This window comes from Anser brachyrhynchus (assembly GCF_964034855.1).
Source record: "Anser brachyrhynchus genome assembly, chromosome: 2".
Classification (NCBI taxonomy): Eukaryota; Metazoa; Chordata; class Aves; order Anseriformes; family Anatidae; genus Anser; species Anser brachyrhynchus.
In genome coordinates this window covers 138,986,988-139,013,504 of record NC_137695.1, presented here as the reverse complement: position 1 = coordinate 139,013,504, position 26,517 = coordinate 138,986,988, and the positions used below count along the sequence as shown (strand labels likewise).

The following is a 26,517-nucleotide window of genomic DNA, read 5'->3' as shown; positions in this document are numbered from 1 at the left end:
TGCAAAACACTATGCCACAGAAACAGAGATGATCAGCTTAGTTCCCTCCATTACTGTGTTGCTGAAACACGGCAAAAGAAATAACTTGATTTGTTAGAAAATTCTTTTTAATATATAAAAGTATGGCACCACGAAACACTAAATATTGACAAATTGATAAAGGTAATGTGTCATGAAATGGTATTTAAGAAATTTCCCATTCAAAAGTTCTGCTAAAATAAATGATTTTTGTCAATGGACCAACAGAGAAGCAAATATGAAAAAATGTTCTCCTAATTTGTAATGATTTCCATGTGTTTTTTTTTTTTTTTGAATTGGATACAATTCTGAGAAAAAGAAATTCTGATTTTGCTTACTTAACAAGATAACATCTATCTCATTTAAAGGAAATTCAACAACAATCTTAAATTCAAGCTAAGAAATAGTAATAAGAAAGAAAAATCTGCCTCCCTTCACACTGACATTATAAAAGTGTAACTCCCAGGAATTACCTGTTTCTGTAATGGTCAATATTGAAGCTTTCTATTTTACATTTGATTTTCGTATACACATCCTGCATGTCCACTGAGGCGCTGAGATCTTCTAATTCACTGACAACACAAACTTCTGCAATAGTCCAAGGAGATAAAAAACAATTAATCTGAAGCCTGTAACTTTGAAAGCATAGAAATAAACCTGGGATGCTATGTTTCATAAATAGGATGATGCTAACTTGACTCAGAGGTTTTTCATATGGCACACTTTTATTCAACTGTCATAATGACAGGAACCAGAAGAAATCCTATAATCCAAACCGTTTTATACAAAAGCGTAGAGAGACTTATCTATGGGTGTTTTAGTTCAGGTTTTCATAGTATAATTCCTGTAAAAATACAAAGATATTTGACAAGATATTTACTCCAACAACATCTGAGATTTCTTTCTCTCAGGTAATTTTTATCAAAGGTTCAAGCATATCCCTTTGAAAATTAATTTAATCACTAGTCTCCTTATATTTTCACAGTTCTATGATTAACAGTGTTAAACTGTTAATCATCAGTTTCCTAACAAAAACATATCTGAAGTCTTTCAGTACATTTACAGAATGAGTTCCTTTCAAACAACTACTGTCCAGATGATTATCACTGTAATCTCAAATTTAAAAAAAGCTAATTGTGTTCCACACATATTTCTATTTTTAATATGAACTTCAATCTTCCAATGACTTTACCGATCATGTGTGATCTGTGATGAAAAATAATCTGTGGTGAAAATAATCTGTGATGATTATTTTGAATTTATCAATGTAAAACTACATGCTTATAGATGGACACACACAAAACACACTGTTAAATCATATAGAAATGGAACACGATTGCTATTAAGGCAAAAATGCAGTATTCTATTAAGTAAAATAACTGACTTATTTCCAATTTAATATAATCATCTTTCCATATGGAAAGGGAAGTTTAAGCCAAAGAACAATGCTGAATTATTTTTACATGCACTAACCTAACTCCAGCTTGTTGCTCTGATCCAACCATTTATTTTTGTATTAAATAATGTCTAATATTACCAACAAACACTCTGTAGCTAATACTGTGTTGTAAAATAATGTATGGAACTTAAAATTGTACATTAAGGGAAAAAAATGTTGAATACCTGTGCCATTATTTCTAGGATCAGGAGCAAACAATTTTATAGTAATTTTTGGTAACATCCACTGCATCCACAGGCTGACACGTCCACTTGAGACTCCAATATTACTTGTTGTTTGTTCCAATGTAATGGAGTCGGAGAATGGAGAGTCATCACCACCCTGAAGAGAATCACCCTATAAAACAGAAGTAACAGCTGAGAAAAGAATATTTGCTTTTCACCGCTGCCCATTTTTCTTCTGTCTAAAGTGATGTAGACCCACCAAATTATATGCATATAAATACAAGCAGACTCACTGACAGTGCATTTGAATTAAGCCATTTTTTTAATGTCAGGAAAAAAAATAGAACAAAATATATTATCCTTTTTTTTGTTGTTGTTTTTAGGTAGAAATAACGATTATATGGTAAAATGGTGATGTTCCATGACATCATTCCACTTGGTATAGGGAGCTTTCCTCAATAGCTTACACCAATCTTGCAGGAATTGATAGGAATATTCTGACGTGCAATGGGAAAAGACAAGTAGATATGTGTATATCTGAAGGGCAAAAGAAGAAAGAGTTGTTGGAGGTGCTAAATGGAGAAGATCACAGTATGTCAATAACATTTCCATACTGCATATATGGCATTAAACTTTTTTTTTTTTTTTTTGGAACTGCTTGGGAAAATGATTTCACAAAATAATACCTGTGTATAAGAACTGAAAGCATTTTAGTTCCAATGTTTAAAGCTTTTCTGTTGTTTAAAAAGTTGATTGTCACTTGCAGTATTCTTCAATAAATGAACTGTTGATAAATGGGCTTGTAGAAGCTTCTGCGTCACCATTAATCCTTGCTCATTCCCTAAAATATTAAGGACTCAGCAAAAACAAGACATAGAAGTATATGTTTTCTTAAAGAGAGCATGACATATGAAAGACATACTGAAAATCTTATTAGGAGAGCTTATCAGAGACCTGCAGCCAAATTCTGATAATTCTTCATAGGACAACTGAAAAATTCACCAGCAAGGGGATTTCACCAGAACTTTCCTTTGCCAGAACTTATTGGGTCCAGAGAGGAAAGAAAAGATGCTCCTCAGTTCTTAGTATTTACTGCCCATTAAATTCAATGCAATTGACACACAAGTCACTAGTGTGAACCAGAAGCCACTAACAATCCCCAGCACCTTCACTTGTAACCCCACTAAATGCTGCAAGTTTCCTTCAATATTCAAGCATAAATGGAAAAGAAAAAGGTATTGCCACTTTGATTCATTAAGACCAAGTTGTTTTTAACATTTTCGGACCAATAAACATCCAAACTTTTAATGAATGCTTTGAGGATTACAAAATATAAATTATGATGAACATTCTTACGAATTTTGAGATTTACCTAAAGATTAACCATGATGATTTATATGGAAAACAGCCTAAAATCAGACACACATTGAAGGTATTGCACAGTTTGACTGAATCCACTTTAATCTGTCAGGCAAGATATGCTAATACAATCACTTCAGTTCTGGAAAAAACTTACTTTCAGTAGCAAAATCTAAAACCTGACATTACTTGACTCATTTTGCAGCCCAAGACTGCGAATATGGAAATTCTGTTAGCAATCTATTTTCTGGATGGGTAGAACTTATCCCAGACCAAGCAAAATAGCTCATATGGAAGCATTTATGTTGATAAATCACATTTTCAATCAACTCAGGCCTACAGTTTAATTACAGGATTTCTATCATGTATACATGTTCTCTTATCACCATCCCAAGCATAAGACAAGACAAAAAGGTAGGTCAAAATCTTTCAGAAATTTTGTATGCAGCATATTATGACTTTGGGCTATTTGATAGACACCAAATGGAGCAGCTGACATCGTGCTGTTATAATTTACTACATAATGAAGAAAACAATTTCTTTTTCCATCTTCTTCACAGAAACACTGAACGACAGCTTCTAATTCAAGCTTTCAGCTTTAAGTCACTCAAATTAACATTTACTGTTTTTTTTTTTCCTGCAAAACTTTTAGAGGACACAAATAGAACGAAAAACAAAGGTATTTTATCAGTGTACAGCTACCTCTATCCTTTAAAAACCTACTGATACCTGTAAAGATGGGTAAGAAAACTTAGCTTGTGCACCTACGACATGTTACTGGAAAGGAATACCTAAATGTGAGACTACAGTATCTGGAGCAGTTCAACAGATACAGTATGATGTGCTGATACAAAAACTAAGATTAATTTCACCTTTAATTTTCCCAGTGATGGTGGTTTTGCATTAAAGAAATGCATGAAACCAAGTATTAGCACAACTGATTACAGCTCTGAACAGACTACTTGTAGAGTCACTGGCGACTGTCTTTTGAAAAATTGTTACACTACAGAGAACTACAGAAAAATAGCTGCTAATTGAGGCTTATTAGCTCTCCTCCCTTTCTTGCTTCCCTCCCTGTTCTTTCTTGTTTGAGCACTACACCGTATTCTCATTGAATGAACTTCCTTACACAAAACCACCCGAAATCCCTCTCCAAGACATGGACTTAGCAAGATCCTTTTGCTTTTATCATTTGTTTATTCCTCCTCCTTCTGTTTTTCTCTTACACTGACTCTAAATTTAGATTATTAATGAATAAAAATTGGGAAACAACCATGAAAAGTGGCAGGCCTGGCACTCTCCGAACATGTGAAAGGATACAAGGAGAGCAGCCACTTCTCCAGTACTATCCAGCATTAGTCCTTATTGCTTCTCCTGAAATGGCAGCCTCCATTATTAGGAAAGCGACACATGCAATGAAGCAAGGTCCCATTTTGCCATCCTCTGATTGTCACCCACAGAATCATAGAATAGCTTAGGTTGAAAGGGACCTTAAAAATCATCTAATTCCAATTCCAACCCCTCTGCCATGGGCAGGGACACCTTCCACTATACCAGGTTGCCCAAAGCCCCATCCAGCCTGGCCACGAACACTTCCAGGGATGGGGTGCCAGTGCCTCACTACGCTCTGAGTGAAGAATTTCTTCTTAACGTCTAATTTAAATCTACCCTCTTCTAGTTTAAGATGACTCTCCCTTGTCCCTTCATTATCTACCCGAGTAAAGAATTCTTTACCCATCCTTTTTATAAGACCCCTTTAAGTATTGAAAGGCCACTATGAGGTCTCCCTGGAGCCTTCTCTTCTCTTCTCTTCTCATCCCCAGCTTTCTCAGCCTGTCTTCACAGGAGAGGTGCTCCAGCCCTCTGAGCATCCTCATGGCCCTCCTGTGGACCCTCTCTAACAGCCCCACATCCTTCTTGTGCTGGGGGCCCCCAGAGCTGAACGCAGCACTCCAGGTGGGGCCTCACAAGGGCAGAGCAGAGGGGGACAATCACCTCCCTCCCCTGCTGGTCACTCCTCTGTTGTTGCAGCCCAGGATGCAGTTGGCCTTCTGGGCTGCAAGTGCACACTGCTGGCTCGTGTCAAGCTTTTTGTCCACCAGAACCCCCAGGTCCTTCTCTTCAGTGCTGTTTTCAATAGGTTCTTCGCTCAGTCTGTCCTCATGTCTTGGGATTGCCCCAACCCAGGTGCAGCACCTTGCACTTGGCCTTGCTGAAGCTTGTTAGGTTCACGTGGGCCCGCTTCTCAAGTTTGTCCAGGTCCCTTTGGATGGCATCCCTTCCTTCTGGTGTATCGACTGCACCACTCAGCTTGGTGTCACCTGCAAACTTGCTGAGGGTGCACTCGATTCCACCGTCTCTGTCATTGATAAAGATCTTAAGTGGCACCAGTCCCAGGATGGACCCCAGAGGAACACCACTCATCACTGGCCTCCACTTGGACACAGAGCCACAACTTTCTGGCTGCAGCCATCCAATTAATTCCTTATCCACCCTTCAGATCTACATCTCTCCAATTTAGAGAGAAGGATGTTGTATGAGACATGTCAAAGGCCTTAGAGGAGTCCAGGTAGACGACATCAGTCGGTCTTCCCTTGTCAACTGATGCAGTCACTCCATCATAGAAGTCCACCAGATTGGTCAGGCACGATTTGCCCTTGGTGAAGCCACACTGGCTGTCCCGGATCACCTCCTTGTCCTGCATGTGCCTTGACACTGCTTCCAGGAGGATCTGTTCCATGATCTCCCCAGGCACAGTGGTAATGCTCACCAGTCTGTAGTTCCTTGGGTCCTCCTTTCTATCCTTTTTAAAAATGGGAGTGATATTTCCCTTTTTTCAGTCACCAGGGATTTCACCTGACTGCCAGGACTTTTCAAATATAATGGAGATTGGCTTGGCAACTACATCAGCCTGTTCCGTCTGGACCCTGGGATGCATGGCATCAGCCCCCATAGACTTGTGCCTGTTCCGTTTCATCAGGTGGTCTCGAACCTGCTCTTTGCTTACAGTGGGAGGGACTTTGCTCCCCCAGCCCTCGCCTACGGGTTTGGGGAAACAAGAGATGTCGGGAGCCTGACTGGCACTGAAGACTGAGGCAAAGAAGTTGTTGAGGACCTCAGCCTTCTCCATGTCTGTTGTTACCAGTTCTCCCTTCTCATTTATCAGAGTGGGTACACTTCCTTGGACTTTTTTCTCTGACCAATGTGCCTACAGAATTCCTTCTTGTTATTCTTTGCACCCCTTGCCAAGTTCAGTTCCATCTGTGCCTTGGCTTTCGCGATCCCATCCCTACACATCCAGACGGCATCCCCGTACTCTTCTCAGATGCATCTGCTTCCACTGCCTGTGCATTTCCTTCTTACACCTCAGTTTGCCTCCAGTCTGCCTCCCCTCAGCTGTCTACTATGCTTACATGCAAAGGTATAAAAAGCAGGAGCAGAAATGTATTCTTCCAGGGCCTGAATGAACACAACGATTTGAGAATCCCTTTTTAATCAGTCCTTATTTGCAAGATCCTCTCTCATCAGATGTCATGACTACATCTCTTCATCCTATCTTATCCATCTACATGTCTTTATCCTATGTCATGACTACAGTTTCATGTCATTCGGCATGGCATCTGTTCTGAGAATTTCAGTTTCTGCCAATACATTCCTTTCTCATTTGTCTTTGTATAACTCATCTGAACAGTTCTTTGATACACTGCCTTCCAATAACTTCCTACAGCTTTGTAACTTAACTAGCCTTTGAATGATACCCCTACAAGATGATGCTTCTGTTGCTGGTGTTCCATTTGTCTGGCTACAAGAGTACTTTAGAAAAGGGGGGATCCTGCAAGCCAGGCAGCTGTGGAGGGATCAGCCAGCCAAGGACAACCTGCCATAGCTGATATCCTCAGATGAATTTCACAGGATATCAAGAAATGCAGGCCAGTTAAAGGTCAAGGAAATGGAGGAACAATACTTGTTTAAACCTGAGACTGTTTATTTTCAGTTCAAGTCAAAGTTGAAACCAATATCGATGTGTTGTGGACTGATCTGCTGCTCTCTATTCTTTTTCATTTTATAAAAAGTATTTTCCTTTTATTTTTTTGAGCTGGAGCATTTTTGAAGTTCTTTTCGTACTGCTGGCACATTTCATTTGCTAGACTGCAACTTACAAACTGTGATGGAGGGGGTAGGAGTGAGAGACAGTCCCCTCCCTCCCCATTCACTCTCACATTAGACATGTTCCAAAATGCTTTTTGTATGAAAATCAACGCTGTTCTAAAATGTTGGCAGATCTCTACATTTCTGGTAATTAAAAAAAGTAGAAGACAACAATAGTAAACTAAACATTAAGTGGTGCACTTAACAGCACATACGTACCGCCACCATGGCAATTTTTTAATTTTACACTTTGGTTCTTCTTTTTTCATAATGTAATGTGTTCAGATGTTTCATGCATTTTTTAAACTTTTTTTTTTCTCTACAGAGAGCTGTTTTTGTTTAGTGGTTTGAGGATATAGATAACTTTGTTCTGCAGAAAACTGAGGCAATCGTGTTCCCACACTTTTCTTTAAGCTTATTTTTCTGTAGCTATTAAATTATGTACTTCACAAAAGTATCAGCCAGTTGATAATTTTGGCAGAAGGTTAATTGTAACTGTAGTTCTTCAAGAGTCTCACAAATACTGTTATATAGCATAAACCCAGACATATATAAAAAGCAAATTAACTCAGGAATGTGCAATCAAATTTAAAAGCAGCAAACCCTGAATTTTAGGGAATGTGTCCCCTACCAACTTCCAAGCCCATTAAATCTATGAATTTTTATCAAAAAACAGTTACAGGGACTCATTGTATCATTAGAAACTGCTTCTTCCTTTTCTACATACCTAAGGTTTTGGAACAGGCTGTATATCTGATACGCTATAATCAAAAAATATACAGGTGAGGAAAAGAGGCCAAGATGCTTGCAGTTTCCATTGATGTTGCTGGAGCAAAGCTTACACTGGTACAATTCCAGTTATGTTTTTGCTTATGCTTGTCTGATTTGCAGATGTTTCTGACGTGAATTTCTGTAGCGTGTGAGGTGGATTTATTAAAATAAATTCAAATGCTGTAGCACATAACTGTGTAGATGTAGAAAGAAAAACAGTTCTTGAATATCTAGGAATTAAGTGGAGGCTGTTGATATAAAACACCAGCGCAGAAAAAATAAGTATCTTGATCTGCAAGCAAGCAATGCTATCAGAAATAAAAGAACTATGAACCTCTGGCCAGAGCTATAACACCAAGGGGCTGTTTTCATGGCAGAATAAGTTGGGGGTCTGACACCTGGACCTGCAATTGCTAGGATTTTAGGGCTTATTTGGTCACAGGGACTGCAAAACCTAACCAGGGCCTCAACTCAGTCGTGCTTAGCTTTGCTCCCCAATTCTGTACTCAGGCTAGCGATTGCTCACCTGGTATTCCAAGTCACTTATGTGTTTTACCACTTGCACTTGCTAGCTCGAAGACAGAGTTAGCTAAAACTGCATTAATCTGAGGCTTATGGAGAAAACCTCTTCTGCTTGCAGCTATGCCAGCCGAAGAGCTTATCAACAGACATCCCCAGCTGCTCATCGCTATGTCCCAGTCAAAGGTTACAGGCCCCTCCTATCTTCTACTTCAACAGTTCAATATGAACGTACTATCCACATTTTTTTTCTACCATTCAAACATACACAAACAGTCGAATTGGCCCATTCTCTCTCAGTAGCAGGAGCAATACAGATGGATCCTTTGAAGGTAGAAGCTGCTATGTGGCTATCCTTTGCAGTGAAAAATGGAGATTACATTTCTTCTAAACTTTATATTAATGGTATTGTATCCTAAACCATTGGGCAGAGTCACAGGGATTGAAAAAGTGATGAACCGCAGTAGCTGAAGTCTTTTTTTGTTGTTTTAATAAGCTCAGATTCTTAGAATTTTTTTCACTGAAAAACTAAGAAAATGAAGTGAAAAGACAGACTGTGCTCTTGTTTCTCATGCAGTTTCAATTTTCGTTTTGCATTTTCAGCACCCAGCGTGGTATTGTTAAATATGTTTATGCATTAATTTTCCGCTCTGTTTCCAGATCTACAGAAAAATCAAGCCAGAGTCAGAAACACTGAGCTATTTTCCCACAACTTCTCATGCCAAGTCCTAAAATATACAATTTAATTCTTTCACCAATTGTTGCAAATTGACCAATATACTGAGTTTATTTTCTTAGCAGAATTTATCTTTGTTCATCAGGAAGAACCAAACATATGAGGCCTTCATCCTTGGCCTGCCTAAAGCTCAGGGATGATCACAGTTTGGCCACACTACTGCTATGCCTTATCAAAATAACTTCTGCGTTCTTGCTCAATCACTGAATTTCCCCAAGGACTAAACACTTCTACCACTGTTTGTACTGAAGTAAACAGTAACAAGTGGCCTGTTGTAGTCTGTACTACCTTTGCTATTGCTGTTCCAAAGGAGGGATGGTAAAAATGATTAACTGTTTCCATTCCTCCAGCAGTTATAAGCCTCTCACGGTTCCCTGTCTTACCACCACCCAGACTAAAATTCAGTAAGCTAGGTAGCTTTATCTGCATTGGACTGTGGTATTCCCTATCAACCTGTCAGCATGGGAAGAATTATACACAACTTAAAATATAAATCATCCAGGGACCGTATAAACAAATTACTTCTTTTACTGTTTAATACAAACAGTTGTGAGAGTTTGCTTTCTTCTTACTCTTTTACAGCAAGCCCATGCAGCTGAAAGAAGCTTTTAAAAAAATCATGTCTCCCACAGAACAAAATAACATTAAATGTAAAACCTCTGAAGTTAAAAAAATGTACCTATCGTAGTGAATTATTCTTGTTTGACAGATTGCAAAATTTCAGTATTAAAAACTGTAGGAATATATAAACAAAATAAGAACTCTGATGAACAAAACACAAACAAGATTTCCCAAATTCTTGGAAAACGTCCCTAAGCCAAACCTGTAGATGAATATATTACTGTTTAATTACTCCATATGCTTTGTTGCTGTTAGTCTGCAATAACGGCTATAAAAATAGCTGCAAGCTTCAACTGTGGCTGATGCACTCCATTTCTTTCATGAAAAATCCTAGTGTTACAGTAGTCTGAATACAAGTTACAACTGACAAACATAGGATGGTATCTTCCAATTCAAACAAAAAGGACCTAGCTTCCTTCCCACATTGCTTGTAACTTTAAGCTGATATAAAGTACCTTCAAATTTCTGAAGATCACAATATGCCTCTATCAGTAATCAATAATGGCATTTTAGAGAATGTAAAGAAGTACATGGTATTTAAACGGAGATATAAAAATATTTTTCCATTTCTCAGAGTATTTGCAAGTTGTCTTCAGACGTGCCAGTATCAAGGCAGTGACCAAGCAAGGTTTTGTTGGTGTTAGGTCTCCTGGCCAGTGAGTGCCAGTACTTTAACTGCTTTGTGTGCATTTATTGATCCCTTGACGGAATTCATTCATCCTCTGCTTCCATGCAGTATGACTTACTCTCACTTGGTTAACTTTCCTGACATCCCAGCTCCTACAATCATTATTTCTGTGACGTATTAAAGATCACTTCTGCCTTCTCCTCTTCAAACAGCAATCCCTCTCCATGGCTCAGATTTTCTGTACCATTTTGAAGAGTACTTGAAGACACTTGGAAGTACTGAAGAGTACTCCATGCTATATGATGCTGGTAAGTACTGGGTTACACCCCCCACTCTTCTTTTATACTTTTTTGAAATTAAAATTATTTTTTTCAGAAGGCACTCTGAAAAATACTCAGCTCTCAACTGAGGGATCTCTCAACAAGATAATGCAATCGAGTTTTAAAATACTTGATTGGATTTCATGAATTACGCTCTTACGAACAAATGGGGTCTCCAGATAAAATCTTATTTCTAAAATAGCTGTCACATGCAATGATACATACGTAGACAGACTGTGAAGGACTATGCTTTTACACCAGACCCACAAGAAAACCTTGGCCTAACCAGAAATAGTATGGCATAGCAGACTGACATCTGTAGCCCATTAGGCAAGTTGACAGGTAGAACTAGCTGCTGTACTTCTCAGGAGACAAAACAATCAAAAAAATCTGTCTCCATTTCTTGCCTGCAAGGCCTGTTGACTTACTTTGACTACTTCTGGGGCAGAGGAATAGCTGGACAGCACTTCCTCTCTGTACAGATGCCTCTCAGATGCACCTTTACTTCTGTAATAGGAAACCATGCATATTTGAACATACTAAGAAAGTTACCTTTTTTTCGAATAAAGTCTATACAGAATATGCCTAAGGCTTTCAGTAGAATAAAATAGTCCAAAGTAGCAGCTGGAGACAGCAGAAGAGACCAGGTTCTCTCTCTCTCATCTTCTTATTCTACCCTCTTCAAATAAGGAATTAGAATTTCATGATCACACTATGTACAGCAAGGTATGGTGACTGTAATTAAATTAGCAAAAGGAAACAAAGAAACTAAGTAATTAATTACTCTCAGAGGACAAATGGCTCTTGCTGATTAAAAAGAATGAGGGAGAACATTCCCTAGCTTATTTTTCAATACATATTTTTTTTAATTCTCAACACGCTTTACCTCAAAGAACTGGACAGCAACCATGCCATTAATGAAAATCTAGCTTGTACTTTGATACTAGGAAACATGTTAAATAAGTTCAGAGACAGCCACTAACTGCAGAAGAAAATGTGTTGTGGAAATACTGCCAACCATTATGTTACCCATTATTTAATTTATATTGTCTAAAATAGTCCATTAGAACTCTGAGAAGACAGTATGGTTTCTTTTATTATTTCTCACTGGTTGGCCAAGTGTGTTTCTCCTCCCTCTTTCCCTTTCCCACTCCCAGCAGTAATAATACACAACTCACAGACATCAGGACTGTGCACAGTCTCAGGAACAGTGTTTGCTACTTTTCACAAGATGATCCACGAACGCTCATTTCATACCTTCAGAATGCTTTGAGATTTATTTTTGTTTCACCATGCAAAACTAACTTTCACCACTAACTTCCTTCAAGTGATCACAAGACCCATATCAAGGGAGAACTGCAAGTATAAACATAGACTCTCAGAGTCATAAATGCTAATAGCACCCCACAAATTCAAATACAGCATTTTTGTAGCTACCAGTGTCGCAGGAATCTAAACTCTTACTTGACTTTCCATACCAAAGATTCTCTCCAAATCTTTTTTTTTTTTCAATCACAGTATTTCTGAACCTTCTCCTTTCTCTTTTTTATTGTAAATTTACACCTTTGCATGCTCTACATATTGTTTTCAACTTAATCACAATACACTTGATATTCCCACCCAGTTAACCAGAAATGGATTAAGATTCTCCTCAACTGCTGGGCCAAAAACATTACCCTCCTATACTTAAATAACTTTGTGAATCCTTTCCTGACAATATCAAATTTAGCCTTCTAATTTTCATTTTGCATTTCTGTAAAAGAACTTCCAACAACCTCACGTATCTAGCTACATATCATTGATTTGATGATTCTAAGAATGGTTTGGGTTGGAAGGAACCTTAAAGATCATCTAATTCCAATTCCAACCTTCCTGCCATGGGCAGGGACACCTCCCACCAGACCAGGTTGCCCAAAGCCCCATCCAGCCTGGCCTTGAACACTTCCAGGGATGGGGCATCCTCAGCTGCTCTGGGCAACCCGTGCCAGTGCCTCACCACCTTCTGAGTAAAGATTTTCTTCCTAATACCTAATCTAAATCTACCCCCATTTAGTTTAAAGCCATTCCCCCTTGTCCTATCACTATACTCCCTGACAAAGAGTCCCTCTCCAACTTTCCTGTAGGCCCTGTTTAGGTACTGTAAGGCTGCAATGAGGTCTGTCTGAAGCCTTCTCTTCTCCAGGATGAACAACTCCAACTCCCTCAACCCGTTTTCATAGAGAGGTGCTTCAGCCGTTCGATCATCTTTGTGGCCCTCTGGACTCGTTCTAGTACTTTCATGCCCTTCTCTTGCTGGGGGCCCCACAGCTACATGCAGTGCTCCAGGTGAGGTCTCATGAGAGCAGGGTGAAGGGGGACAATCACCTCCCTCGCCCTGCTAGCCACGCTGCTTTTAATGGAACCCAGGATACGGCTGGCTTTCTGGGCTGCAAGCGCACATTGCTGGCTCATGTTGAGCTTATCAACCAACACCCTCAGGTCTTCCTCCTCGCGGGTACTCTCAATCCACTCTCTGCCCAGCCTGTATTTGTGCTTGGGATTGCCCTGGCCCAGATGCAGGACCTTGCACCTGGCCTTGTTGAACCTCATGAGGTTCGCACAGGCCCACCTCTCAGGCCTGTCCAGGTCTCCCTGAATGGCATGTTTTGCCTCCAGCGTGTTGACCACACCACACAGCATGGTGTCATTGGCAGACTTGCTGAGGGTGCACTCAGTTTCACTGTTAATGTCACCAACAAAGATTTTAAATAGTGCTGGTCCTAATAGTGAGGAACATCACTCACTACTGATCTCCACCTGGACATTGAGCAGTTGACTGCAACTCTTTGAACGTGTATGTTCTCCCACCTCACTGTCTCCATTAAGCAAATGACACCTGCCTCAGTATGTTTTTCTGCCAGTGTATTTGCATATATCTTGTGCCTGCTCTTTCTTCTGGACTGCCTTCCTACTCTGGACACAGATGGAACACCTTGGGCTGAGAGCTTTGAATGGAGATGATGGACAGGAGCTTCATTCCTCTATCATTCTTTCAGACATGTGGTCTATATGGTTTCACACAAAGATTTTCTCCTGTTTGCATCTTTTTTCTTCTTTCGTATCTTAAATAATGATATCCTCCAAGCACAATCAATCTTTTAAATTTATTTATATTGTCTAGCATAAAGATATGTTCCTTACAAAGCAATTTTCAAATCTTGTTTGTAAAGTGCTGTCAACTCTAAGTCCCCTATTGTGAAAAAAATCCAGTATTAATGCCATGTGTTTTAATATGACTTTCTATTCTAACAAGATTGAGATGCTGATCCCAGCTTCAGAGTGGAAAAGGCTGAACACAAATTTTACTATTGCTCTGTTAGCTACTTCACCAAACTTCACTTAGATCAGGAGAAAATGTATTTAGCTAGAGCATAATATTTGTTGAGAATAGGAAGAAAATGAAATAAATGACGAACAATATTTTGCAAGTAGTAGGATGTGAATGCTGAACTTGGACCCACATTGCCAAAATAATCTTGGTAACATATGGATTAAAACAATTACTGAATCAGTTTCAAGTAATTCTTTAAGTACAGCATGTACTCTAAATACTGCTGTCTATATAGAAAGAGGGTCAAAAACAAATTGTTATTTATAAAGCTGGTGGTTTCTGGTTTTAATGTAAAAGGAAGTTGATGTTAATAGGTAAAAAAATTCTACTTCTGTGGACATACTGTTTTCTTACTGTTATTGCTTACATTCAATTTTGCATCCATGGCAAGATTTTTTGCAACAGAGATCACATGCACACAGAAAGACACCAAAACACAGGCTAGTCAAAAAATTTAGAAATTAATATTTTAGTGAAATTACTAAAGAACTAAAGCTTCATCTCTAACACTCTTTAATGAATTACTTGTGTGTATGTATGTGCATGCATGTTATGCATATGTTATAGTAAGCACTAGAAATCACCATTTTATTCTCTCCAAAACCTGGAATTGATACAGGCCACACATAGGGTTAAAGCAGTCCTGGTCCACTGTTGTTGAACTATGGAATTGGAATTAGTATTCAAACTGCCAAGTATTTGACTGTGTCTCAGAACTTCCAGGTACCCCTAAATCACTGTAGTTATCCTGAGAATGGAAAGAATTGAGCATTGCATACATATTATAAAATATCGGTGTACCTTCATCTCATCTTATGCATTTACAGGTCCCTGCTGGAGCACAAAGAAGGCCAACTAATTAATGTAACCAGTAAGCCTGTGAGGGGTACTAAGAAAATCACAAATACTTGGCCTATTCAGTTGCATAGGCTCCTGTGACCAACCACGCTAATGCATCAGCTAGCTGGTGAGCTAATGATAGTCATGGATGACATTTAACAATGTACTTATGCTGACAGAAGAATTAGCCTTCTTTCCTTCACATGGGAAAGAAGCAGAACTCCTTCCCATGCCTCAAAATAACATTTTACAGTTTTAGGCACACACAGAGATTAAGATCAGGTACCAGTTAGCTCCAGGCAGTTATGCAGTGCTCCAAATTAAGGAAACAGAAATAGATAAAAACAAGCGGCCAATCTTTCTCCTATTTGAAGCTGCATACCAAAATCCTCATGTGACAAAGTTATGAAAACACCCCTGAGACAAGGGACAGCTGGGGCAGTGGAAGAAGCAGAGCTCCTGAAGTAGCTCACAGATGGAGGATAACAGTGCCTGGATGGATCTGGCATGAGTGCACAACTGGGTAACCTGCAATGCCAGCGTTGGGAGTCTCCACATCCCCAGTACCTCTTCTGGCTCGTCAACAGAGACTACATGCAGCAGTTCTGCAATGTCTCAGTCTTCGTTTTGACTGGCTTCAATGCAACAGACTGACCGCCTGAAGCTACTTGGAATGACTCACATGCAGCACAGGTACCACAGGTACTTCAAAAATACCAGTTACTATTCTAGTAATTCTGGACCTGAAAAATACCTTATGCTTCTTGACCTGAAAACACTAACCATAATTTTCTTACAAGAGTTAATATTCATTCAATTCAAAGAGAAAAAATCCAGACAAATAAAAGACATAGGAGAAATACTGCAACCTTTTTTTTTTTTTCTACACCAAAGAGTAATGATGTATCCTTCATTAGTTGATCAGGAGCAAAGCTACTTTCCATAGGGACACCACTACTCTTTATTGATGCTTTTCATTTGTACTTGACTGAACTCCGTATCTTGTAAATCAGTATTCATGACTTTTTTTTTTTTAAAAAAAGGAAAACTTACCTCTGTAGTGGTCCCAATGTCAGCTGATGGGCTGTATGTGCTGGTATCTGGTGGAGCGGTACCAATGCTACTTTTAACTGGAGAGCTAGGAGGAGCAGGTCCTGTCACAGTTTCAGGATAAACAGAAGACTGATACAGAATTCCTTTCCTCTGAATTTTATTCCAAACTTTACTTGTAATCTCAGCCAGTTCATATAAAAGCTGCACCTGAAAGAAAAGAAAAAAGTAAAGGAAGCATTTCTTAATGAGGTGGAGGAAGATCATCAAAATCAAAGTCCTCCAGTGAGACTTAAAACATAGAACTGAAATCCTCAGAATTTATAACGTTCTGATAAGCAACTGCATTGCAATTAAAATAATTAGCAGCAGTCACAGTATAGTGATTTTGATAAAAATAATCTGCTCTTTGTCTAATAACCCAGTATGTAGTTCATAAAAGTACAGCCAATGATCTGAGCTTGTGAAACTTTTACTAACATAAATTTTAACAATTAAACAAAGGTAATTTGTGGCATACTTCATATGTATAGATACTGCCTCTAGAAAAACGCAAACATATAAACTTTATGAAATAATAGCAACACAAAATTTATTCATTTAAATGGTATTAAAATAATGATCCCATGCAGCACATGAAACTGTTCTCTGTTTATCTGTGTTATCATTATTAAACTCAACAGTCTCCTGGCATATGTCATTCCAATATTCAGAAAACACACTGTTTAACTTGCACATTGTTTGACTCAGTTCTAAGATATTTACATAAGTTTTTGTAAATAAGCATTAATCACGGAATTTGTATGACAACATACTGCAATATACTGTATAAAACAAGCTCAGGGAAAACTGCAAACAATATATAAGCAGATCCACAGCTGGATACCATACCCAACTTGCCATTATAAAAAATGGAAATTCTCATATTTATAAGAACTTTAAGCCTCAGGACACATCTACTCTATGAAGCTGGCTTCTTATGTGGGCAGAACAGATGCAGAAAAACACTGCTGTCAATCTACATTTGATATAAAACAGTACTTGATTTTGTGCGTGAGAGTGTGTGATGAAGTCTCAAAGAACATGCTACAGTCCTTTCTTAAGAGGTGAAGTGCTGGAATTTTATAAAAACCTTCTTCGTTCATCTTGGATTTTCTTTTGAAGTTTCAAGGCTTACACTGAGCAGGTCATACACACTTTTGACAGAATTTTTCCTTACAGGAGATAAACTTCTCAGTACTTTTTTTTTTTTTTTTTTTAAATCTTCATACATGGTGCAGTCTATAGACAAACAATAATGGCGGCTGTTTTCACTTATAAAAAAACCTTCTTTTAGCTTCACTTTAAAAGGTTTAATGTCTGTTGCACTTTGATATGCAGTGGTAGCCTTTAAATTGCTATTCACAAATTTCCAAGTTTTCCTGAGTTTCTTCCATGTAACTCAGGAAGATCAACTAATAATGTCCATCTGATTGATTGAGTAATATAATATTAACTGGTGTTGACACTTTACTGGCAAAACAATCTCTAGAAAATTAATAGGATACAGGCACGCATCCAAATCATACATGCTTGCAGCCTCCCCTCCCTCAAAATATTTATTGGTCAAGAGATGAAAGGATAATTTAAGCTATGCTTCTCCTGAGGAAGCAGGGCTTCCAGAAATTTAATTACGCTACTGTTCATAAAGGCCCAAAATGACACAAAGGAAGAAATGATGCAACTTCTCTGTTTACATGCACGCTATTGTACAGCCTGACGAGGTTTGTCATAAAATAATCCAGAGTTTAGACCTTATTGGGATTACAACAGTCATAATCATTAAATCTAGTAATTATTTATATTCTCAGAGAGATTTTTAAAAATTTCTGAGGCTGCAATTCTTGCATCTACTCTGAAATAGTGGCTATTTCAGACAGCTACGGTCACCTTTCAGACTGTTGCCAGCAACCCATAAGCCAGTAAGTGTGAACCTAATGAACTTTATCATCTAAAATCAGAGACAAAGCAACAAGTTCACTAAGAAAAAAGGCACACTTTGATTAGAAATTGATAGAGATATTTTAAAAAATAGAAACTACAAAAAAGCCACACTATGAAACCTCTTTAAAGAAAAAAGACACGTCTATATGTTAAAAACAAAATAAAACAAAAAAACACCTCTCACATAAAGAGCTGAAGCTGTCTTTGATTATTTTTTAATACTCTTAATTTTACCCCAGCGGTTGTTACTCATTAAAATTGAAGGATTTCTGCTAATCTTGTTGGTTAAATTTCTTCAAGTTTTGAAAACCATTCCTCATAATATCAGAAGAGCTAACGTAAGCGTAAGGTCTCTTTGTTTTAGAAGTATTTTGGAGCACAACAGTAAACATATAATTATGTTTAGTACTCCATATTCAAGAAAAGAAAAATTGTATGACAAAAATAGGAATAACTCTGCCAGTATTTGTTAAGAAATGTTTCCCTCTCTCACTGCTTCCAATCCCTTCGCAGCAAAACCACACATAACTCAGTAAGACCCCACTGGCTACTTGGCAAAATCTGTGAATTTCAATATGTTACAGTATTTTATACTTAAAACACATTACTACAAAATTGAGAACAATACAACAAAAGGCAATATCCTGACAACTTTGCACACAGAGAGTATCTATTGACTTCACAGTGACACAACCATCAGAACATGGTTTCACATTAAATCATAATAGTCAAACAGTACAATACTTCACCTTTGCTACCATTTAACAAATTCACCAGGTATCACCTAATTTAAGGCTGTCATCTGCAGACAAAATATAGCCTGTCATTCTAAAGAATCAAATTTTATAGTTACTCTAGGGCGAGTTTATAAATATCATATGGTGTTTATGTAATTGTATTTTACATCTTCTGTTCTTGAACATCTGGTTAAAGAGGACTCATTTTCTTTCACCTTTTGCATAAATAAAGCAGGAAGAAAGAATAGCTCAAAAACCTTCACTACATTCATACAATTTGTCCACGTCTTTTTGGTCATTATAAAACTTCAATAAATGTCCTAATGTATAAGAACATAATTTAAGACAACAACATTTAGTCTATTCAGTCTGATATTCCATTTCACTGAGCATGTAAAGTCAAACACAGTAAACTATTTTGATACATAAACATCTGAAAATATTTACAAATTCTCTGAATAGCTGCAATATTACAGCGAAATCTGTACAGTTTTATTAATATGGAATAAGGCAGGTTTCCATAGTCTGTGAAATTATTGAATATTAATGCATTAAACATTATGGAAATACCATGAAGTTGCAACGTACAGACTTCAGGAAGACTTGAAACGTAAAAAGTATAGTTTTCAGCAAAATCATAATTCTGTCCCTTTCTTATTTACACATTCATAACACAGTGACAACCTTTTATATGTGCAAACACACTCGTCATACAGATTAAAAAGCCTAAGAAGACATTGTTTAGGTTGCTCCGTTTCAAATTTGCCACATCTGGTGTGCAATCTCATTTTAACCAACCCTCTTGCTAGTGAATTTGAGCCCAACTAGTGCAGAAGACAATGGCATATAGCAAGTGAGTCAGAAATAAGTTGGATGGAAGTCAGTGAATGGGGCAGGAGAACAAACATTGACGATAAAATAAACATACAGTTTAAAACACTTTTTTCACTCATAGAACACAGAATGAGGCAAGGGAAAAATAGCACGTGACTGAGAAGCACATTGTAATGAATATACACAAAGGACAACATTGAAATTACACCAGCCATCATAGCTTTAGCATTCTCAGTCTTAGGCCATAGATCTAAACATCTTTATAAGCATTATGTGCTGCATTTCAGATAAAAATGGTAATACTTTGTGTTCTTTTTCCTTCTACCCGTTAAATAAATCTCTAAACAGTCCATTTTGTCCATGTTGTCCTTTGAAAAAATTTTACTTGCGTACAACACTTTAGAGCAGATAATAAATGGATGCAGAGCCCTACTCAGACATAAGCATATTTGCAATTCCCATTAACATGAGTGTTATTGCCAACACCAGTGTTGTTCATACATTGCAACTGTCATGAAAGTGTTACTCAATTTACAGTAAAGATTACTCAAAATTTTGCAGAGAAAACCTACACTATTTTGACTACAGTAAACTTGATGCAACTCAGTAAAATACAGGGTGCATTTTCTGAAAATCTAACAACCTCTTTGACTTTTAATAAACATACATGAGGTGGTAACTTATTTTCAGACATTCATATGTTTTTTCCTTACTAAAGGATACAATTGTTTGCCTAAAAACATTTTATGTTCAAAGAAATGCTAGTTCTATGAGAATATGGTTAAAAATTACATTAAACCATTTCAATATACGAACCCACAGTGACAGCAAAAAAGCACTATAGCATTTAATGGTACATCTGCAATTCATTTCATTCCATCAGCCAAAAGATGCATTTATATTGTAGCTATTACATTTTGAGAAGAGTTTAAATTACAAAACTTGAGAGAGCTTCAAAGCAAATCTTAATCTAAGCACCTTGATCTTGATGGCCCAGTTAAAAAAAAATTAAGACAGAAGAGAACTTCTTCAACCAAATGCAGAACAACTGTACTTAAATCAAGTTATTTTTAATTTCCTTTCATAAATCAATTAAATGTACCAACCTGGGGGTTCGAGCATTTTATTTCAAGGGACTCAAGGTCAACATGGAGGCAGACAACAAATGAGTGTCTGGATTCTGGCCCCGAAGCAAGTAGTTTCTGTGAAGTAACAGCTAAAGTAGAAGTACAGCCCATTGGTTCCACTAAATTAAGTGTCATCTGTTGTCCCAGAAGAGTATACATACTGAAATGATGCAGACTAATAGTCCATGGAAAGGCATCACCTAACGGTGAAAGAAAAAAAAAAGAGAGAGAGAAAGAAAACAATTAAATATTAAGATGTCATCCATCATAAACACTGGGGTATGATTTTCTCAAAAGTCAGTGAAGGCCTTAGAAATCACTTAGAATTCAGCAATTGCTGTCAATGAACATTAAATTAATCCCCAAACCTCAAAAACATAATTCAATGCTATTTCCACTGCTTCCCTTTAATGCCCCAGTAACAGAATGATGTATTTTGTAAAAACAAATTACTATAGACATACACTGAACACTCATTTCCTATATTTAGAATGGAGGCTACCCAGAGAAGTGCCTGACAGCCTATCATGGACCTTTATCGAGAATAATCAATTGGCAGAGTCCAACAACACAACAATACAGCTTTGATACAACCAGTTTGATTGTATCAGAGAAACAGTAAGGTTTTCTTTAGATTGTCAATAGATGGGAAAAGAACAGACAGGAATATTCTCCAAAGCAGGACCAGAGAAAGAATTATTTGGGTCAGTCATCAAAAGGCCCACAGGAACTCTTTTTAGTGAGAGAAAACCTCTGGCTCTACCAGCCAGAGGTGAAAGGAACTGCCTGAAGAACTGAGAAAACAGATGATGCAATGATGCAAACTGAAGGAGTATCCCACATATCTCCTTCCCAAAGAAATTATTTGGGGTCTGCAAGAGACCGTGAACCAAAACCCAAAGAATGCTCAACAGAAGTGGGGAAAATAAGACAAGGAAAGATAAGTGGGTAATTCTCATTTCACATGCAATATACAAACATGTATTTTTTTTTTCCTCTTTAGAAATGCAAGAGCATAACAATTATTTCAGATTATTATTTTTCCTCTAAACAAAGTTTCATTATTCCATTTATCAGATTTTCCGCTGAGGAAGTTGGGCCTTTTTGTCCCCACTTGAATGACAGAGAGTCAGTGCCCAACACATGAGCCTTCAATCCACCAAGAGAAAGCATCAGCCCCAGTTCAAAGTCATGTAAAGGTTGCTAGATGCAGTCTTGCATCCAAGCATAGCACGCTAGTGCTCATCCATAAATCTCACTCAGGGCAGAAAAATTCTTCATCTTTGTACAGAGCACACTCATTTGGAGGAAGAAAAGGACAAAGTTCTCATTTCTATATCAAAATTCCGAAGATTATTTGATATGATGTTTTATTTTTCACAACTCATGGCCTGGAATCACAGTGGTAAGCAGAGTCCAAATTCATCTGATAACGCAGAAGCATGGGAGCCAGTCTTAAGAATCAGAACAGAAGATGGCAGAAAAATGCAGATGTACACTGGGATGGATCCTAAAGGTTTCATAAAGCAATAGATAACTTGAACTTGAGAATTTAAATAATATATGGAGAGTCGGCTTGCTGCCTTTTGTGTCATACGGTCAACACTGTCCTGCTGAGAAATCACGTTGTTGAGAAATACTACTAATTAAGTGTTAACTCTGATTAATTAAAAGACATTTTAGAAAAGTTTAGAAAAATAAAAATGGACCCAAACACCTTTTTATGATATTATTTTAGTAAGAGTTCTATTGAGTCATCCACAAGTAGTGGGTATATATGGGTATATATGGTCAGGAATATATATTAGGGAAGCCTGTGTATCTCATCCCAAGAAAGAACTGAAAAATTCAGTAGTTTATTTTGCAGCTATGACATACTGAAGATTTCAGCTCAGCCAAAGTAACTTGAAAATATTTTGGAAATGTTTCAGATTATAAATTTAAAAGTAGTTAGCAAACTGTATTTTTTCCAAGTTCAGTCAGCCAAGAAATACAAAATATTAATTGTAATAGATGGAAAAAATTCAAATGCAAAGTCAACTCTAACGATATGTTTCTAATTACTATGCATGATTTTTTTTTTCCTGTGACCATCACATTAAATTAACATTGCTTGTATTTCAGGGATTAGGAAGAATCTCTGAAGAGAGATACTGTTTTACACTGTATACAGTATCTACCTTAGAAAAAAATTACCAATCAAATTTTGTTACACGTATAGAAACCGCAGTATGCTGCTGAACAAATACTACAGAACATATATGACAAATTTACAACTATGAAATCCCCCTTATTTTCATCAATTTCCTCTTTCTCAGCTCCATATACACTATGTGACATTCTAACAGTACACCAGAACTGTCCACCTAATAAAGGCTTGTTTTGTGGTTGTACTTAAGTTTGCTTTATTTGTTAAAAAAATAATAATTGCTTACATGCATTCATTTGCAGATTGGTTTTATGAAAATATTTCAGCACCTGAAAGTGCTAACCATTAAAAGCAACAGTGTTTATAGATTTTATTTCAAAACTCGTTTATTAGTAGGAATAAAGGATGGAAAAAAGCCAGTGCCACACTTTGCAGATGTTTTCTCTATATGTCTAACCTTACCATCCACGTTTCATCATCTAATTGCTGAGATTCTTTTATACTAAAATATTATAAGTAAAACTTATATTGTCTTTAATGGAACCAGAGCTCACCTCTTCTCTTACTGGCAAGAATATAAAAGATACACATGAAAGAGCCCTAGTACGGTTGAAGATTCTGGTTAGTTCCTGACCTTTAGCTGTCATAAATACTTATTTTTAATTTCTCTAAAGATCACTTATGTTTGAAAAACCTGAAAATGTATTTATTAAGATCAACTGTTTTGATAACTTCTTAAAATTAGAAATACCACTTTCAGATCTTTGGCAGTTGGCTGACCTGATCACCAGACAATTTTCTGGAATTCATAATTTATTTGCTACATTTTGGCAAGACTTCTTTTCTACAGAGTGAATTACTTTTGTAATGTGTATAAGAGCAGAAGACATCACCTAGAATCATTAAAGTTGGAAAAGACCTCCAAGATCATCTGATCCAACCACCCCCCTACCACCAATATTACCCACTAAACCATGTCCACACACATGTCCATGCCCACATATAACCTTTCCTTAAACACCCCCTGGGGCAGCGACTCCATCACCTCCCTGGCCAGCCCATTCCAACGCCTGACTACTCTTTCTGAGAAGTTTCTCTAATTTCCAACCTGAACCTCTCCTGGCACAACTCGAGGCCATTGCCTCTTGTCCTAATCTACCTGGACTTGTGCAAAGCGCTTGACACTTGTCCCCCATCATATCCTTGTCTCTAAACTGGAGAGACATGGATGTGACAGATGGACCACCTGGTGGGTAAGGAATTGGCTGCATGGTCGCCTCAAAGTGTTGCTGTCAATGGCTTAATGTCCAAGTGGAGATCAGTAATGAGTGGTGTTTCTCAGGGGTCAGTATTGGAACTGGCACAATCTAACATCCTTGATGGTGAAATGAACAGTGAAACTGAGTGCACCATCAGCAAGTCTGCCGATGACACCATGCTGTGTGGTGCGGTCAACACACTGGAGGGAAGGGATGACATCCAGAGGGACCTGGACAGGCCTGAGACGTGGGCCGGGGTGAACCTCATGAGGTTCAACAAGGCCAAGTGTAAGGTCCTGCATCTGGGCCAGAGCGATCCCAAGCACAAATACAGGCTGGGCAGAGAGTGGATTGAAAGCAGCCCTGAGGAGAAGGACCTGGGGGTGTTGGTTGATGCGAAGCTCAACAGGAGCCAGCAATGTGCGCTTGCAGCCCAGAATGCCAACTGTATCCTGGGCTGCATCAAAAGCAGCATGGCCAGCAGGGTGAGGGAGGTGATTGTCCCCCTCAGCCCTGCTCTCGTGAGACCCCACCTGGAGTACTGCACGACATTCAGCAGTAGAGCAAGTCCAGAGGAGGGCCATGAAAATGATCAGAGGGCTGGAGCAGCTCTCTTATGAGGACAGACTGAGGGAGTTGGGTTTATCCAGCCTGAAGAAGAAAAGGCTCCAGACAGACCTCATTACAGCCTTCCAGTACCTAAAAGGAGCCTACAGGAAAGCTGAAGAGGGGCTCTTTGTCAAGGAGTATAGTGATAGGGCAATGGTCTTAAAGTAAAAGAGGATACGTTTAGATTATATATAAGCAGGAAATTTTTTATTCAGAGGGTGGTGAGGCACTGGCACAAGTTGCTGAGAGAAGCTGTGGATACCCCATCCCTGGAGGTGCTCAAGGCCAGGCTGGATGGGGCTTTGGGCAACCTGGTCTGGTGGGAGGTGTCCCTACCCATGGCAGGGGCGTTTGGAACTGGATGGACTTTAAGGTCCTTTTTAACCCAAACCATTCCGTGATTCTACGATTACTCTGTCTTTGTTCGTGCAATGTTTAAATAAAGAGATATTGCAATGGTTACTATTAGGTCAGCATTGTACTTACTCCCAGTCATGCAACATGGTAGCAGTTATTATGACTGTATATATGCACCTAGTTGAAAGCACAGAGAGCTTTGTCCAAGTTCAGCACTCACTGCAGGTGAGATTTAGTTCTACAGACTTCAAACATAAGCACACACATGACTTGCTAACTTAAGCCTGGCTATTCAAGAGCTCACATGGATAAAAAGCTCTTTAAGTTGAACTTCATTGCCATTCAGATCCTGAAGAATGTCACTAAAATGTGAATGCTAACTTTATAAAGTCATTACTCATAACAGATAAATTGAATACAATTATTACCATGTTGTGGAGATGGTGACACGGAGTATAAGCTGAACCAGATCACTATTTGAAGGCCAAATAGTTTTCCACAAAAAAATTGGCCAAATGACTTAAATACTCATCTCACAATTTACAGAAATTATTTTTATGTTTTTATATTGAAATACAGCATTATTTTAATCTAATGCAAGATAATTATTTCTAGGAATGGCCTAAATACTACTGCCAAAATTCAGCTGCCATTTTTGGGTGTTCAAGTCTATATGCTGCTATTGTATTGTAGTAGTTTATTATCAAAACACTTCATTACAATTAATTCAGAGACCAGTATTAGATATCCTAATCTTCTACTTCCTTACAAGTCACATGACAACTTACTGAGTTTAAACATATGCTACAAAATATCCGTGAGGTTACATAATTTGTCATAGTTCACAAAAAAAGCGCCATCTCTCAGGGATTGTCCTCATATTTAAATGTATGGAATACAGTGATTTACATAATTGTCATTATACTGTGATTCATATGAGAATGTGAATGTGACACCTAGCAACTGCAGCAACAATTGAAGCTATTTTGAACACTTTTTTCCCCTGTATTTTTACTATTTCTTACTTAAATACCTGTCTTACTTTATCTTACCTAAAAATAACATATTTACAAAGACTGCATGATAGAAATTACCAGTATAACCCAGAGAAGAACATCTTACACATGCCAGTTAAGGATTGTAAAAAAAATAAAATAAAAAAATAGAAATTGAAGCAGGGGGAACAAACTAACAATCAGTAATTAATTTAAAAATACAAATGGAAGCCGGGAAAATATTCTAAATAACTAAAATGCAAGCTTCTAAACACAGGAAGACTTCACAGATGCCAAAAATGTTCTCATTATTACTCTAAAACACAGTGCTACATCCAAAGCAACATTTTAATTCCCTTCATGTTTTCAATTTCTTTTCCTGTTATAACATTTCAAATGTGAATGCAAACATTTTCGGAAGAACACATAGCAGTTCAGAAGTCCCATCCGGAACAACTTTTGT

The 26,517-nt window shown here is 37.9% G+C and overlaps 1 protein-coding gene across 10 annotated transcripts in view; it reads right to left on the bottom strand.

The window, feature by feature from the left end:
• VPS13B (vacuolar protein sorting 13 homolog B) overlaps positions 1-26,517 on the bottom strand; it is a 477,988-nt gene that overhangs the window by 207,226 nt on the left and 244,245 nt on the right. For all 10 annotated transcript variants that reach the window (XM_080583158.1, XM_080583153.1, XM_080583155.1 and 7 more), the window contains 4 exons: positions 20,665-20,885; positions 16,008-16,214; positions 1,642-1,813; positions 492-606 (listed from right to left, as the gene is read on the bottom strand). In XM_080583158.1, the coding sequence (XP_080439284.1) occupies positions 492-606; positions 1,642-1,813; positions 16,008-16,214; positions 20,665-20,885 (715 nt within the window). The remainder of the gene's footprint in view (positions 1-491; positions 607-1,641; positions 1,814-16,007; positions 16,215-20,664; positions 20,886-26,517) is intronic.